Source organism: Carex rostrata, chromosome 21 (genome assembly GCF_964058835.1).
Source record: "Carex rostrata chromosome 21, lpCarRost1.2, whole genome shotgun sequence".
Classification (NCBI taxonomy): Eukaryota; Viridiplantae; Streptophyta; class Magnoliopsida; order Poales; family Cyperaceae; genus Carex; species Carex rostrata.
This window is the reverse complement of record NC_135938.1, coordinates 4,215,616-4,231,261: the sequence shown is the minus strand read 5'-3', so window position 1 is coordinate 4,231,261 and position 15,646 is coordinate 4,215,616. Positions and strand designations below refer to the sequence as shown.

General features: G+C 32.8%; 1 protein-coding gene across 2 annotated transcripts; it reads left to right on the top strand.

Moving 5' to 3' along the window:
• Positions 1 to 3,972: 3,972 nt before the first annotated feature.
• RAD51B (DNA repair (Rad51) family protein) lies at positions 3,973 to 9,518 on the top strand. Of its 2 annotated transcripts, XM_078323378.1 has the most exons (13): positions 3,973 to 4,074; positions 4,162 to 4,275; positions 4,820 to 4,963; positions 5,417 to 5,520; positions 5,596 to 5,659; positions 5,946 to 6,001; positions 6,361 to 6,441; positions 6,527 to 6,592; positions 6,675 to 6,766; positions 7,425 to 7,538; positions 8,032 to 8,175; positions 8,256 to 8,307; positions 9,404 to 9,518. In XM_078323378.1, the coding sequence occupies exons 1-12, from the start codon at positions 3,991 to 3,993 to the stop codon at positions 8,276 to 8,278; spliced, it is 1,086 nt and encodes a 361-aa protein (XP_078179504.1). In that variant the 5' UTR covers positions 3,973 to 3,990; the 3' UTR covers positions 8,279 to 8,307; positions 9,404 to 9,518. The 2 variants fall into 2 exon arrangements, 1 of the variants encoding a protein (XP_078179504.1); XR_013518040.1 differs by lacking the exons at positions 8,256 to 8,307; positions 9,404 to 9,518 and having other exon boundaries at positions 7,378 to 7,538; positions 8,032 to 8,171.
• The last annotated feature ends 6,128 nt before the right edge of the window (positions 9,519 to 15,646 follow it).

Sequence of the window (15,646 nt, the reverse complement as noted above, 5' to 3'; positions counted from 1 at the left end):
AATAAGTTATTAACAAAATAATAAGTAGGCATTAGCAAAATAAGTAAATAACTCATAATTTAACTCATAATTAAAAAAATATATATTCGGTTTAATTCTCAATTTTCCAAATATCATATATGGAACTTTTTTTTACAACAAAAGATAGCCTGTAGGCTTGCCAATACATATAGTAGTCCATACCAGTACATATACCAATACACTAATACACAAATCAACTCATACCGGTACATACATATATCAGTGTAACTGGGCATTCTTTGATAGGTGTTGAGATGTACGTACTGTCTCAGAAATAGTAAGTGAGACGGTAATGTCGTGCTACGATTGTTAGGTGGTGAGCCTTTATTTATTCTTGCTCTCATCACAAGCAAGCTGGTGGTAACCAAAACGAGATAAAGGCTTCCAGGTATGGAGCCTTCATGCTTAGATTTTTTTTTTTTTTTTTCTCTTTTTATTCCCAGAAGAAAATAAAAAACAACAACGAAGAAGAACATAAACAAGACAAAAAAGAAATGATAAAGATAAAGAAAGATAGAATAGGAAGAAGGAGAAAGAGAGGTCAGAAAAAGAAAAAGAAAGAGATAGAGAGAAAGCAACATCAAACATCATTGATAGCAAAACAAGAAACATATACCTAATTTACAGAAAGATAAAAAAAAAAACACTACATGAGAAGCGGAGCGAAAGAGCGGTGAGGCAGAACGAGAAGCAGCAAAAAAACAGAATAATTTATTTTGCCTACTCCTGATGAAAATCTTGGCTACGCCACTGGCGTCATGGATATAAAGCGGCGGCCAAACCCTAGACCAAACTTTCTTCGTAAGCGACTCTCATATAGAAATTTTAAGCAAACATATATATATAGGATAAAAAAATTGAGTTTTCGAATTAAAGTTTCAATATTTAATGTGCGAATTTTGCATACATATGAGATGAACTTGTATGCCGTGTCAATATGAGATTTTTATTTACAATAAAATGATATTTTTTATTTTTCTTTACTATTTATCATTCTATTATTATTTATTTGTTGTATAGAATACACGACCATTAAGTTTTCGGCTAAACATAAAGATAACTTCTAGTAGTACTTCAATTAATTGATCTACAAATTTCGATACAAATCAAAATGCAGATGAAACTTCTGAGAGATAAGCATTAAGAAGCCGAAATTTTAATTAGTTTTATAAACTATATATTGAATATTACTAATTGATTCCTCTACTTGACAAAGTTATGAAGATTTAAGTGAAGTTTACCATATAGAATCTAGTTTTGAATAAACTACAAGAATGAGACATTTTTCGCAAGGATAAAAAAATGACTTTTTGTGACGGAGTACTGTTATTGTTTAGCTTTTTCTTTTTGCAACGGTACTTTTCACGAGGGAGTACCGTCATAAATATATTTTTTTCCTCGCAAAAAGTGTCAACTCTGTTGTTGTTAAACTAGTCTATGTATATATTTTTATCCTCATAAAAGAAGGCTCATGCAATATTAATATGTTTAGCAAGTAACATTTGTCAAATGAAAAATTGTTAAATCTATCTTCACATGTAAGCTTAAACATATGATAAGAAGTTCAAAAATAAATTTCGAAAGAAAAATTTTATGCGCTATACTCTTTTACTGTCCAGTCAACTCTACCATCTTATATTGTAAAAATATTTATTTATTTTAGGTGAGAATACAAAATTGTTAACGATATATCATATAAATATGTACAAATAAGTTTTCTTAATAATTGCTATAATTTTATAATTTTACTTGACAGATTAGCAACTATTTAATTTGTTACAACATATAAGTTTTCTTAATAATTACTTGACAGATTAGCTTGTTTGGGATTTGTCCGTTCCTCTGTTGGTAACAACTTGATTGTTACTATTGAGTTGTTACCGAGTCAGCTCATTCCTGGCTAGTAAAGAATTGACGAGTTGAGCTTAGCCTAGCTTAATTCGAGCCAGTCCGCTCGTTTGAATTTGTGTTAATTTGTGTGAATTTTGTTATATATATTTTGAACTTCATTATTTAATTTCTTTGAGCTACTGCCATAACAAAGCCTATAGTGAGCTACTATGAGCCAGCTCATTCCTGGCTCGATCAAACCGATCACCAATTACAAGCTAAGATTTTAGCTTGCTTCTTTAATTCCAGCTCTCTCAGCTCATTCAATTTCTACTATAAGCTGATTACAAGCTGAACTTAACTCGTCCCGAGCTAGCTCGTTGCCACTTCTAAATTGACATGGGTAAATCGGCGGCTTTGCATGAGAGGTCGTAGATTCGTAAGTAAAATGAGGAGCTCTTTATAAATTATAAAATTGAAAAGTTTTGCATTTTGTCTTTATTTTAAAATGTTAGTTGAATAACAATGTATGAATTTTTAACTCAAAAATGAAAATTCGACCTCTAACTTTCTAAAAAAAATCATTTCACATGAAGTAACTAGAGATATGAAACAAACATTACAAATATTACAACCAATTTAAAGACATTAGTTTAAAAAAAATTAAAAATATTTAGAGGTATTTGATTGATTTACTTTCTTAATTAATAAGATTAAATAATATTTTGTGAGATTTAGATTCACTGAATCTAGAAAGAGAATGTATATCTAGATGATTTTTTATTGATTACTTTCTTAGTTATTGTGAGATTTAGATTCATTGAATCTAGAAAGAGAATGTTAAATAGACAATAAGCATTTATAAATACAGTAAATGTGGTATTTTTGATTATTATACATCTTCTCTGTGTGTGGCATATTGAAAAGAACTTAATGACGAATTGTTGAAAATATTTTAATTTCAAAGAGGAGTATGATATATTTCTATCTGGAACAAAGTAGTTTATTCTTCAACCGAAGCAGAATTTGATCAAAGTTGGTTGGAACTTCAATCACTTTACAAAGATAAAAAAGTTGCTAGATTACATAATGAAGGTACTATTTAATCTTTCAATCTATTTATATGAACATTAATTTAATTCATGTAGTTTTTTTTTTAATTAGGGAGAAAAATCCTCACTAACGATTTGTATTAAAGTAAGAATCATGTACCAATGGGATCCCTTTCAGATTGGACTGTTGTAAATGCGTTCATTTAAATTAAAAATTACACAACTCCTCCAGCTTGATTTGAGGGTGATTTTGTGTGTCCCCTCCGCACCACATGCGAGATTTTATTTATGTAGTTGGATGGTTTCAAAATTAATGTTCTAATTCGATAATATGACAATATGATTTGAAAGAAAAACAAAATGCGTAATACATACCAATCTGCAGTAGGTAACATAGCCTCACTCCTAAAAACAAACTACTGAACTATATAATGCTGAATTTGGTGGGTACAGCTTGCATATGGGCCGGGAAGGGAAGGTATAGCCGTGTGGGCCTTTTATTATAGCCCACAATGAAGTGCAATCGCAATCGACTTTTTGTTTTTTCTTAGACTGCGAGGTGCGAGCCCGGAGGCAGTGAGTGCGTATCCTCTGAGATATCTCAAATTTTACGTGACCGACGTGTCCGGTGCCTATTCGGGGATGACGTGGGGGCCAGTATTATTTGATCTTTGAGATTCGCGCAAAATGTATTGCAACAGTTGAAATTTTCCAAAAAGTCACGCAAAATATGAGATATCACAGAGGATGCGAATTCGGAGGCAGTCGCGTTACTTTTCGACATTAATACCCGGATTCGTATCCTCCCAGGTACCTGACTCAACACAATTGAAACGGACGGGTCATATTTACTCTCAGACGGTCGGGATTCGGGATGACAGAGGGCAGGATTATTTGTGCTTTGAGATGCGTGGAAATCCATTTTCGGACCGTCCGATTCAATGCTACTCAGTCAGGTAACCTGAGGGGACACGAATTTTTAATACGCAGGGCGGGAAAAAGAGAGAGAAAGGAGGCGCTAAAGAAAATAAAAAGAGAAGAAAAGAGAGAGAGTGTGGAGAGCGAGGAAGAGCACGCGGTCGCGACAATGGCGAACAAGCTGATCAGCCAGATGGGGCTTCCTCCTTCCCTTTCTCACGTCTTCTCCGCTCGCAACATCCTCACTTCCAAGGTACACTGCTACAACGTCATCTCTCTTTCTATGTAGAAAGTCGGAGAATAGCCTAGATGTCCAACCCTACTCTTTCTCTCATGACAGGACGCGCTGTCACTACCCGAGCTCGATCTCATGGCGCTTTTAGACATGGAAATTGCATCGGTCAGAGCCTCTGTGGCTCGCATCAGTGAGGCCACATGCCCTCCATTTCAAACTGTGAGAACCCTCTCTATATCCCCTATTTTAAGTTCTTTTTAAATCTTTGGTCTCACCTGCAGCCAATTAGATCCATACGCCTACCCTGGATGGAACTCGAGATCATTTACCTGGGCTGTTAGTGGTTTTTAGGGATCTAGGGAAGCATCAGTTGGAGGCTTTGCTCAGTAAAATCCACTCTATTTTTTGTGGAGTGAGTTTTTTAATTGGAGTTATGAAGTTTCTCTACCGTAAGCTTATGCATTACATAATATGGAACTGGTCATAGTTATGCAGCTCATTAGTAGTTCTAGAAATTTAGGGAAGCAACAATGGCAGCTTTTTCTGGGTGAAAATCCGTTGTTATTTTGCAAGTAATTTTGTTTAACTTGAATAGTTGTTTAGATACTAAAGTATTATATTACATACAGTGTAATTCGATGATGGGCATTACTAACTTGTTTCAAATGTACTAAATTTTGTGTGTGCATTTTGGAGGAAAGTATGCCAGACTAAATTGTGTGTGTTTTTATTGAGCAAGTCGGGAATTGAGATTTTGTTTCAGGCACTGGCATTAATGGAGGAAAAGATGAAATCAGGAGGCTATCTGTCCACATCGCTTCCAGGCCTTGATAATGCCTTGTGTGGTGGCATCCCCTTTGGTGCTCTCACTGAGTTGGTGGGGCCCTCTGGAATTGGGAAGACCCAAGTAAGTAGTAACTTATGCAAGTGTGCGCTTGCGTGTTTTGCAAATTCTTCTGGGTTTAAATAGGCAGGAAAATTTATTTTGTGGGTCTAGAATTATTATTCTTGGACAAAGTTGGCGTTTCACTTTCTTTGCAGAATCCATTTATTCATCAAATGTTTCTGATAAACGAGAGGAAAATTTAGGGTTTCAGAGAAATGAGGCAAAGGGAAAAAAAAAATGAAAGATGAAAACACGAGGAAGCAACTTAAATAAAGGAAAAACAATGATTTTTCCTAACTCCAATATGAGTTTCAAATGGGAATTAAATTGAGGAAAAGTGGGTTTTTGTTATCTTTTGTTAACTACCAGTTAAAGCTCATGTTAGTTATTGCTGCATATTCTAAAACATCTGAAATCATGGATGATTTTATTATAATATCTGTTTTTGAGCCTCATGCTGTTATTCTTATGTAGTTCTGTCTCAAGCTTGCTTTGTTGGCGGCCTTACCTGAATGCTATGGTGGTTTGAATGGTCGGGTCATATACATTGACACTGAATCTAAATTTTCTTCTAGAAGGTACTATGTTGGTCCTTCGCATTGTTGTGAAGATTATTTAGGAAAATATTGGTACATCATTTGTTTATTTTGCAGGATGATAGAGATTGGTGAGAGTAGCTTTCCACAAATTTTTAGATTACAAGGCCTTGCACAAAAGGTTTATTCCTTTCTTTCCTTTAGTATATACTGCAAACAGCATATTACAATTATGGATGGCTTATACCGGTACAGGTAGTACATGCTTGTCCTAAACCTTGCTCCTTTCTTGTTCACAACTAATATGAGCACAGCACCAAACCTGAAAGGCTCGAATGCTGATCAATTATGATAGTGAATACTAAAAATAGAGTAGTACCTAACCATACATCATAGACTTTTTGTGTTTTGACACCTGAAAATGGAATAATACTGATCCTAAACCTTAGTATCTTGTGGTTTTGCAGATGGCTGGAAGTATTATAGTCGTAAGACCAACATCAATATCAGAATTTAATGATAGGTCTGAATAAGTTATTCCTTATTATGCTTTTTGTACTCATGAAAGTGTAGTAGCATCTGTTCCTTGACAACCTTTAGCACTAAAAAGCATGCAATAACATCAGAGCACATGGGAGATCGTGGGTTTGAAACCTGGATGGGAGGTCCTTTATGGACATTAAATAGAACTGGAAGAATACACTATCTTTTTATCTCAAAAAGAAAATAACATCAGAGCGCACAAAAAATATAAAGGACATTCTTTCGGAATTGTTATTGTTCAACTAACTGGTACAGTGGATCATCTAGCTTGCTGATCATGTGTACTGATATCCTGGTATTGCGTATAAAGCTTAATTTTTTTCTAAACTCTAAATGTAGCCTGCAACAGATGAAATTGACACTGCTCCAAAATGAGGTGAAGCTTCTTATTGTAGATAGCATGGCTGCCCTAGTCTCCTGGTGGGTCCTACAAATTTGTCACTACTGTAAAAATTCAACCTGTGTGTTTAGCCTTTTGCCTTTTAATGTGCAATGTATGTGGCAGGGATAATGATAAAGGTAACATTTCCTCAAGGCTATCTCCTCTAAGAGGGTCCCTCTCATTCCTAAAGTGAGAATTCATCCAGAAATCAATATTTACTTTCCCCTATTTTTATCCCAGTATATTTACATGATGATATTTATTCATATAGGTCCATTGCTGAGTTCTCACAGATACCTGTGGTGGTAACAAACCAAGTAAGAAGCCATAGCAATGATGATACCTTTCATTATATTTTCCAAGGTCTATCCTCTCTGACATATATTGTTGGTGGATTTTCTTGTGTACCCGCAAAACCAGAATATAACACATTTGAACCCCGGCCATATAATAATTTATATAGAGACCTGGCAAAAGAAAAAACTATTTGAGCTATTTTACCTTCATGAGAAAATAACAAAGTTTATCTTCTCAAAAAGAACTTGAATTGCAGTACTTCCTTCATATTCCTTAATGTTTCTTTGCAAAAGAGACAGATGTTGCATATCTGAAAATGAGACGGACAAAGAGATAATAAAGAGAAGCAATCTCAGAATGTCGTATTAAAGATAAATTTAACATCCCGTGGACATAGTTGGACTAGGAGGCATCATGGTTATTTTCTTGGTCTCCAGGGTTATCCACGATATTTCACATGTTACGGTTCTATATACTATGTTTTTGGGTCAGCGGCAATACACATGAAATTTCACTAATGTTTCCCTTTCCTTTTATATGCTGTTATCATATCAGCTGGTAGGTTATAAGTACCGACGAGGCATTTATCACTGCACCCTAACAAAACCATCTAGTACAGAATGGAATTTTTAGAAGTCTAGTACATGACCCCATTTTTCCTTTCTATTCTTAAATAGTGTCAGATCCTTGTAAACTTGCGTTAATCTCTTCTGTATCATTAAAGGGCACAAGAAGGGTACTAGCGGTAGTGAAAGGAGTGAATCACACCTAACAGCTGCTTTAGGGATCCAGTGGGCTCATGCTGTCACTATCCGTCTCATCTTTGAGGCCCATTCAGGTAAACTCAATTTGAGAAAGTAACAAATAAGTAATGAATACATAGAATGAAAGATCAAAAGATGCAGCCCTTATTCTTTTTTTTGAGAATTGCCCATAGGCCCCACACACTCACACATTTTTCCTGCCTTTGGCAGGGTTCGAACCCACATCTCCCTTGGGAGAGTGGGGTGTTTTACCAAGATGCAGCCCTTATTCTATCTGAACATGGTACATGTATATCTCAAAATTTTGGAAGTATGAAGTGTGAACAATATTTACAAGTCGTTTACACTGCATTACAAAAATGGTCACACCAGTGATGTTTCACATAAATAAATGCACGTCTAAGTAAGTTTAAAAATGGAATTTAAATGGGTCTAAGAATGAACTAGAAATCTAATAGGTCTGATTTTACTCTTTTTACTTAAATCTTTGAACTTGACATAAATATGAAAATTTGAAATTGGATATATTTAAAAAAACTTGTTTTTCTATATGAAATCCAATTATAGGTCATAGATTTATTAAGGTGGCGAAATCGCCAATTTCCCCTCCAGTTGCATATCCATTTGTTGTTGAGACGTCAGGAATTACTTTACTAAACCAAGAAGGCTTTGGTGTAGCAGGCTCTGAGATTAATTCAATACGGTGCCAAGGTTTGATTTTTGGGAAATGTAACATAGCTTCAAGGCTTCTGCTTTCTTGTGTTTATTTTTTCTTTCTTATACATACTCAGGTTGCAATGTTCTTGCTCAATGAAATCCAAGAGTCTGCGTTATACAACCTTTGTAAGTTGTCTTTTTTTCGTTCTGTTTAGTAGTTTCAATGTGAAAGCAATTCCTGCTAATTTAATTTGGAATAGATTAAATATATATTCCTTACTCCTTAACTGCCACTTGCTCTTCATTCCGGTCCTAAAAAGTTTAAAAGTATCATTTTGATCCTTTTAAGTTTCTATTTTGTACCAATTTGGTTCTCTGTCAATAACATTTTTAAAAAACAATGTTTTCATCCATCCCCAGTCATCTTGGCAATGCAAATGACAATGATGCAATCCACGTTATACAAGTAACATTGATGATATATATACTGACATTATTATCTAGGGCATCATCATGTATCGATTAAATGGATACTAGTATGGATGTCGATGTTACCATAAATTAATTAGAAACATTTACATTCATTTCATCATGGTCGTCATCATAACATGGGTGCTAATGTGGATTTTCATTGTTTTTATTGGTGACTGTAATAGCAGTATTTTAATACAAAATCACAAATTATAAACTTTATGGAGCAGAAGTTACTTTTGAAATTTAGGGACCAAAATGCGATTTGAGTACCATTGAGGACCATCTACGTAATTTACCTAATAAAATGCGATGATTGTATTGGCCATGGGCTATTTCATTTTGCAGGGGTTACACTGGAACATTCACTCCGTTTCTTTTGTTAGCTCATATTATTGCTTTAGTTCCTCTGAAAGTATGGTATTTGGCAAAAATGGGGTTTTCGACTAGAACTGATTTTTGCACCTGTAATTCAACAATAATCAATATTCAAGTCTCTCATAATTTCTTAAAACTTAGTTTGGCAATTGTCGTCCAGAGTATATAATTTGGAATGCCTTTCTACCATCATCAATCAAATAAATCCTGAAAATTCACTTTTTTTTCTTTTTAGGAGATTTATGGAAACAAACTCCCATAATTACTATGCTCAATTATTAACATGACAATACTTCTAGTAGATTTTCTTTAACTAATTCCAATTTGCCTTGGATTTCTAACAAAGTCTTTTTCTTATTTCTAGATCCTTAATCGTTTTCACTTATTTAATGATATCATGACTCATGTGATACATTATTTTAAGTATTAATAGGTTGGAAGTCCTTTTGGAGCACTGTTCAACCAAGGGCTCAGCATTTCTCCTTTTCATGCTTGGAATGGAGGCCTCCATTTGGAGACTAGTGATTTCAGTTGCTTGTTCAGCCAAGTACCTTACCATCACCGTTATATATTGAGAAAAAGTGAGAAAGCATATCAAAAGAATTGAGAAAATTGCTAAAATTTGAAAATAACAATTAAGAACAATTGAATGACTTTTCAATGTTTTCTTGTCATTATTATTATTATTCGTTATTTTTCTAAGAATTAATTTGCAGAGCTGGTCACAGGAAACTATCCATTCACTCGTTTTTCTTCAGAAATTTTTTTTTTTTTATGAAAGCCGTGCAATTGATATTAAGTACAATCAAATCACCTGGACGGCTGGACCGTACAACGTGCGATCTGTTATGTGAAATATTTTGACGAGGTTTTTATATTATTTTTTGTACTGTTCATATAATTTGACTATTATATAGCTCGTGTTTTCTCATGAAAATTTCAAAGTCGAATTGTTTGGAAATATTATTATTATTATTCCATTCGATTTGACGGTTTCCTATCCCTGGATGCTTCTTTTACACGACAGTATTTTAGTACTCCTTTTTATTGTGTCAGCAGACTAGATATTTTTTAGTTTGATTTGTAGTTAAAAAAAATCAAAATTTTGACACCAAATTATCAAAAAAAAATTAACATATTAAAAATACTGTCGTTGGCATTTTTGAATAAAGAAGCATTACAAATTTACAATTGACAGCGTTCACCCGTAAAGTAAACATTGATAAATCAAAACAGTTAGTGAAACACTGTCAATAACAACGTTTAACCTATATCTGTAAGTTTCCAATATTTAATATTATTAGAGAAATTTAGATATATGCCCATCATAACTTCATCAATTAGATATTTCTCCATCAACACTTGAAAATTAGTTATTTGCCCATCTAAACTTATCTATTTTGGGCATATCCCCATTGAATGTTTTAATCAATAAAAAAAACTGATTAATATTATTAAAAAAATAATATGACATTTTTGCCCTTTCCTCTCATACCTTCTTATTCATTCCGTTTTGTTTTCTTATTTATTGGATTACCCAATCAATTTGAGAGGGTGTTGTCAAAATGGATTGCTGGACAATGAAAATCCCTCAGAATATTGGTCTCTAATGCAAAGAAACCTTGTCAGCTGCTTCTCCAAACATGAGTCCCAGTAATGTGGATTAAGACCTACGTTAGTAATGAAACCTTTAACACAGAACTGAAGAATGCATTAGTGCGATTTAAATATTGTTATAAGCCCAGGCAAAGAATCAAGCAAGCAAGAATATCAATTGATTGGACAATCAAAAGCAAAGAGAAACAAGAAATGAAATATGAGAACGATGACATGGCCTGACGAAACTGAGAAGGATTATATTTCTCTTTTCTTCAACTAGAGTCATCAGGCGTATCAATATTAAGGGAAACGTCATATCAGATTTGAAGAGAAGGGCAAAAATGTCATATTATTTTTTAATAATATTAATCAGTTTTTTTCATTGATTAAAACATTCAATGGGGATATATCCAAAATTGATAAGTTTAAATGGGCGAATAACTAATTTTGAAGTGTTGATGGGAAAATATCTAATTGATGAAGTTATGATGGGTATATATCTAAATTTCTCATATTATTATTATAGGTGTGAATTAATTTTTTTTTAAAATGCTGCAGATAAAAATTGGGCTTTTCATCCGTCAATTATAAGGCTGGAGATGTCCATTTTTGTTATCTGGGAATAAGCAAAACCGTTATAACTGGGCTGTAACTGGGCTGTACTTATTAAGATTGGGCCCAAAGAAACTAGATTATCTATAACTGTCAAATATCAGACATGTATTTCAAGGGGAAACAAAGAGGTATATTTCATCCAGATACAGCTGTACGGCAACCATTTACATATATATAGTTTATAAACATTAATATTTTATAACTGGTCGCATGAACTTGATCCATCATTGGATATCATTTTATCTTAAAGAAGAGCAAACTGAGCATACAAAATTAATTTATTGCATCTCGTGATCATCGCAGATCCAAAAAGAAAGAAAAATGCAAGCTTTTCCTGAAGAGACGATATATTATAGTTAAGTTATCTCATTCTAACAAGTTGACCAGGAGAGAATCAATGCCAGATTATTGCTTAATATAGTAACTAAGCATTAAGGTAAGCACAACGTAGAGGTTAGGTTTTGACCCGCTTCTCTAGGTCGAAAATTATTTACCTATTTTGCCTTTCTAGACAAACTTCCTTTATATTTTATATTTGGTTATTTTTCTCGTATGTAAACTAGGGATGTAATTGAAAATTTAAGATTGAGGACACTGAATAAGTTATGATAGTATAATTTTATTTTATAAGGACTAAAAATACAAATACCTACAAAAATTATGAAATATAACGGATAAAGTTGCCAGTTTTTAATTCATAGAGATGACTTAGTCATCTTTAATTAAGCTTTAGATCCTTCCTGTTATAAACCAAAAATAATTTATTTTCAGATACACAATACGATGTTTAAACATGTCGAGAAAATCCCATCAATAGAAACGAAGAAAGACGAGAGAAAAATAAATGGACATCTTTTGCATAAACTAAAGTTTATGGGACTTTTATGTAAAACAATTGTTTTTCTTTTTATTAAGAGAAAAAATGACTTGAGAAAAATGAATGGACTACTTTTGCATAAACTAAAATTTACGGGACTTTTCTGTAAACAAATTTCTATTTTCATTTTCGTTAAAATAATACTCGCTTTTAATGGATGCAAACAATCCACGTCACCCAATACGTAGAGAGAGAACCTAGTATTAGTTGGCACGAATTAAACAAATTGATACCAGCACTGATCACCTGATACTGGCAAACAACTTGCAGGGATTAGAAAAAAATGTTGAGAATTTTATAAGGCTTATTGCATAATGATATTTATATCATCCAAAAGAGGCAACCACTTTGTTATTTAATTGTTTGTAGAATGCTACATGTCCACTAGAAAGCATTCTCTAAAACAAGTTGCAAATGATATGGAAACTTAAATTAAAAAAAAATCTATTTGTTCAATCAGAACCTGAAGTAAACCTTTTTTGACTTGATTGTTATTGGTTTTTCTTTTGTAGTTAGAGTTGAGAAAGACTCTCAATTAATTCAATTTTGATGCTATTTGTCATTATAAGGGCTAGTTGTATAAACTATAAACTAATTATAGTTTAGGTTTAATTTAGAGCGATCAAATAGACTCAACCTGAGCACGATTTAATGTGTTTTTATTTTATTAATATTTCAATGGAGATAGCTTTCATTGGGTAAGGATAGGTTTGATAAGATATGGCATCTTTTTTATGTGTTTTTTATTTTTTTATTTTAAACTTAGTAGTTGCTACTAAGGTTGTATTAATAAATGTGATTACAACAACTGGCTCTAATGTATTATAATATTTGATCTGCTATAGCATCAACATGACCCGCTCTTGAACTTCTTCCAAGACATTCATACTTCATGCCGACACCCCTCTTACCACAATAACTACTCCATCGTATCGCATCCTCCCTTGCCCGGTTCACCACAACTACTATTGGTAATTTAACCCCTCGAAAGATATATTCATTTCTTTGCCTCTACAATGACCATAAAATTGCCATGAACGCAATTGCCCATTGATGCCTACTTTTCCTTCTTGCATGACTACGAGCTTGAATTTATTTTTGTCTTTAATGTTTTTTTTTTGCCATTGGCTAATTTATAGATTGCTAATTTTTAAAATAAAGCTAAGATTATTGGCATTGATAAATCTTATATCACCTAACATTTTACTCTTCCACCTTTTAAATCCAATCATAGTTTTGCTAAAATATTTTACAATAATGAGATAATTTTGTTGTTTTCCACAATATATAATTTTAATACATTTTCCATTCAACCATATATTGAACTTCTTTATCTAATGCATCCTTTAAATTCAACCATAATTTTGACAAGCACAACTTCTCATGACAAGATTAAACTTTCCAAATAACAATCACCAACAAAAAAAAAACACTTTAATTTTTTTTTTTTGGTTTAAAGCTGTAGGTAATTATATTGATAGAAAGGTACAAGTAGTTGTTATATAGGATTAGATAATGAGTGTCTGCAAAAACATACAGTTAAATAAAACTGAAAACGCACAGCGGTATGCGTATCTTGTGGACACAATTTGATGTTTTCCTCTGTACACATATCACAGTTGAGAAGTTACTGAATAACTGGACTGGGAACTGAATCAATCGGACCAGAATAGTCACCCATCAGCCGAGCAGGTACTGAATCAAACCAAACTGAGAACTAAATCAACCAGTCCATGACAGTCGCATCTAAGCAGAAATAGAAAAAGAGAGGCAGAAGAAGAAGCAGAAAGTATCACAAAACAACACACAAACATTATACCAAAAACGGAAGGTATACCTATTGTACACAGACGGGAGACAACTCGCCCTTCCATCACTGAAGAGGAGAAGGCACTCGTGACTGATCCGTTACTTCAGTCCAACACCCATCAGAAGAAAGACATAAACGGTAGAGGAGGCCATGGTAAAACACTTTAAAATTTCCCAAAAAGAACAAAACACAAAATAATTACATACTTTTAGGTGTTTGTTTGTGGTACCCATTCAATTGCTATAAGAAACCATAAATTATAAGAAGGCCCCACAAACCACTAATAATGCCCAAAACTAACCTCGTTGGAATAATATAAATCAAACATGTTGGGTTACATTAATTGTTAATAATCTAGGAGGTCCAACGTTTGATCGCATCTTTTAATAAAGACGGCTCAACCTATAGGATAAGCCCAAGATTATTAGTGTATCTTCAAATAATTAATTCTCTAATACAAAATTGGACCACTTGAACCTTTTTTAGTTTATTACGTACGGAGATTTTTAATTTTTATAAGCTCCAAAAAAAGGTAAACAAATTATCTTATGTTTATCCCATTTTTCTTTTGTCGTGGTACGGTATATGTATTTTTAATTTTTTATACAGCAATACCTTACCAAGTCCTTGTCCTTGCATATATATATATTTTTTTAGTTAATATGAAGACTCGAGCTATCATTTTTATATCTGATTGAATTCATCTAAATTATTTTGAACTTACATCTTCGTATGAGCATTATTTATTTGAAGAGGATTCACTTGCATCCAAAAAAGGATGACACCGAATTACATTCTATATTTTCAAAGTTTTCTAAGTGATAGATATATTAAAATGTGCTTGCAGATCAAATTTTACATTTTTTTATTTTTATTTGACTATTTATTAAGTATTTTACAAAATCGTTGTTTTCAAGCCATTGAATTTTTGTACCCATCTTAATAAATAGTAAAAAAAAATGTAAAAAAAATGTAAAATTTGATCTTCAAGTACATTTTAATATATCCATCGTGTTGAATGGTTTGGATCGACTGCTTGAACTTTAAAAATATAGAGTACAATTCGGTGTCACAAAAAAAAATGTATGTTGATCCTCCTCTATTTATTTTTATTGTTTGCATATATAATGAAAATTTGCAGATATGTTTTGAATTATTTAAATTATCAGATCTCATAAGATAATCTTAATTTGTCTTTTTTATGATCTGTCAACATTTGTGGCTTGCATCATATGACATGAAGCCAATTTAATAATGTGGTTTAATTGTGAATCACGAATCTTAATGATAACTTCAGTAATTAATTTATCGTTGAGAAATTTGGCTGTTTGATGAGACCTCAATTTATAGATGAAGCAGTACAAGAAACGATCCCTTTGAAAAATAATTGTTAAATTAGATTAGTAAGGGGGATAATGGGCACAGATGACCAGATCTGTTCCTTCACTTCTTGGCTTAGTGTGCCATTTACGAGTTGAATTAAAGTGATTGTATGTAAAAATATTATGTAAATATTCTTTTTTATTTTAATATATTGTCAGCTGACTACTGGTCAACTGTCCTTCAAAAAAAAGATGAGATCTCAATTTAAGCATTTTTATAGGTCATGCATGTCATGTCGTTTAAAGCACCAATGAGCTAACTTTGTGGACTTATATATGACTTAGGTCATGTTCCGCAGCCTGTTAAGGAATAGTAATCAAAAGTTTTAAACTAATTTTTACTGTTTACCGTGAGAAAAAAAACATCAGTGTGACTGAATTTTTTTTTTTCCA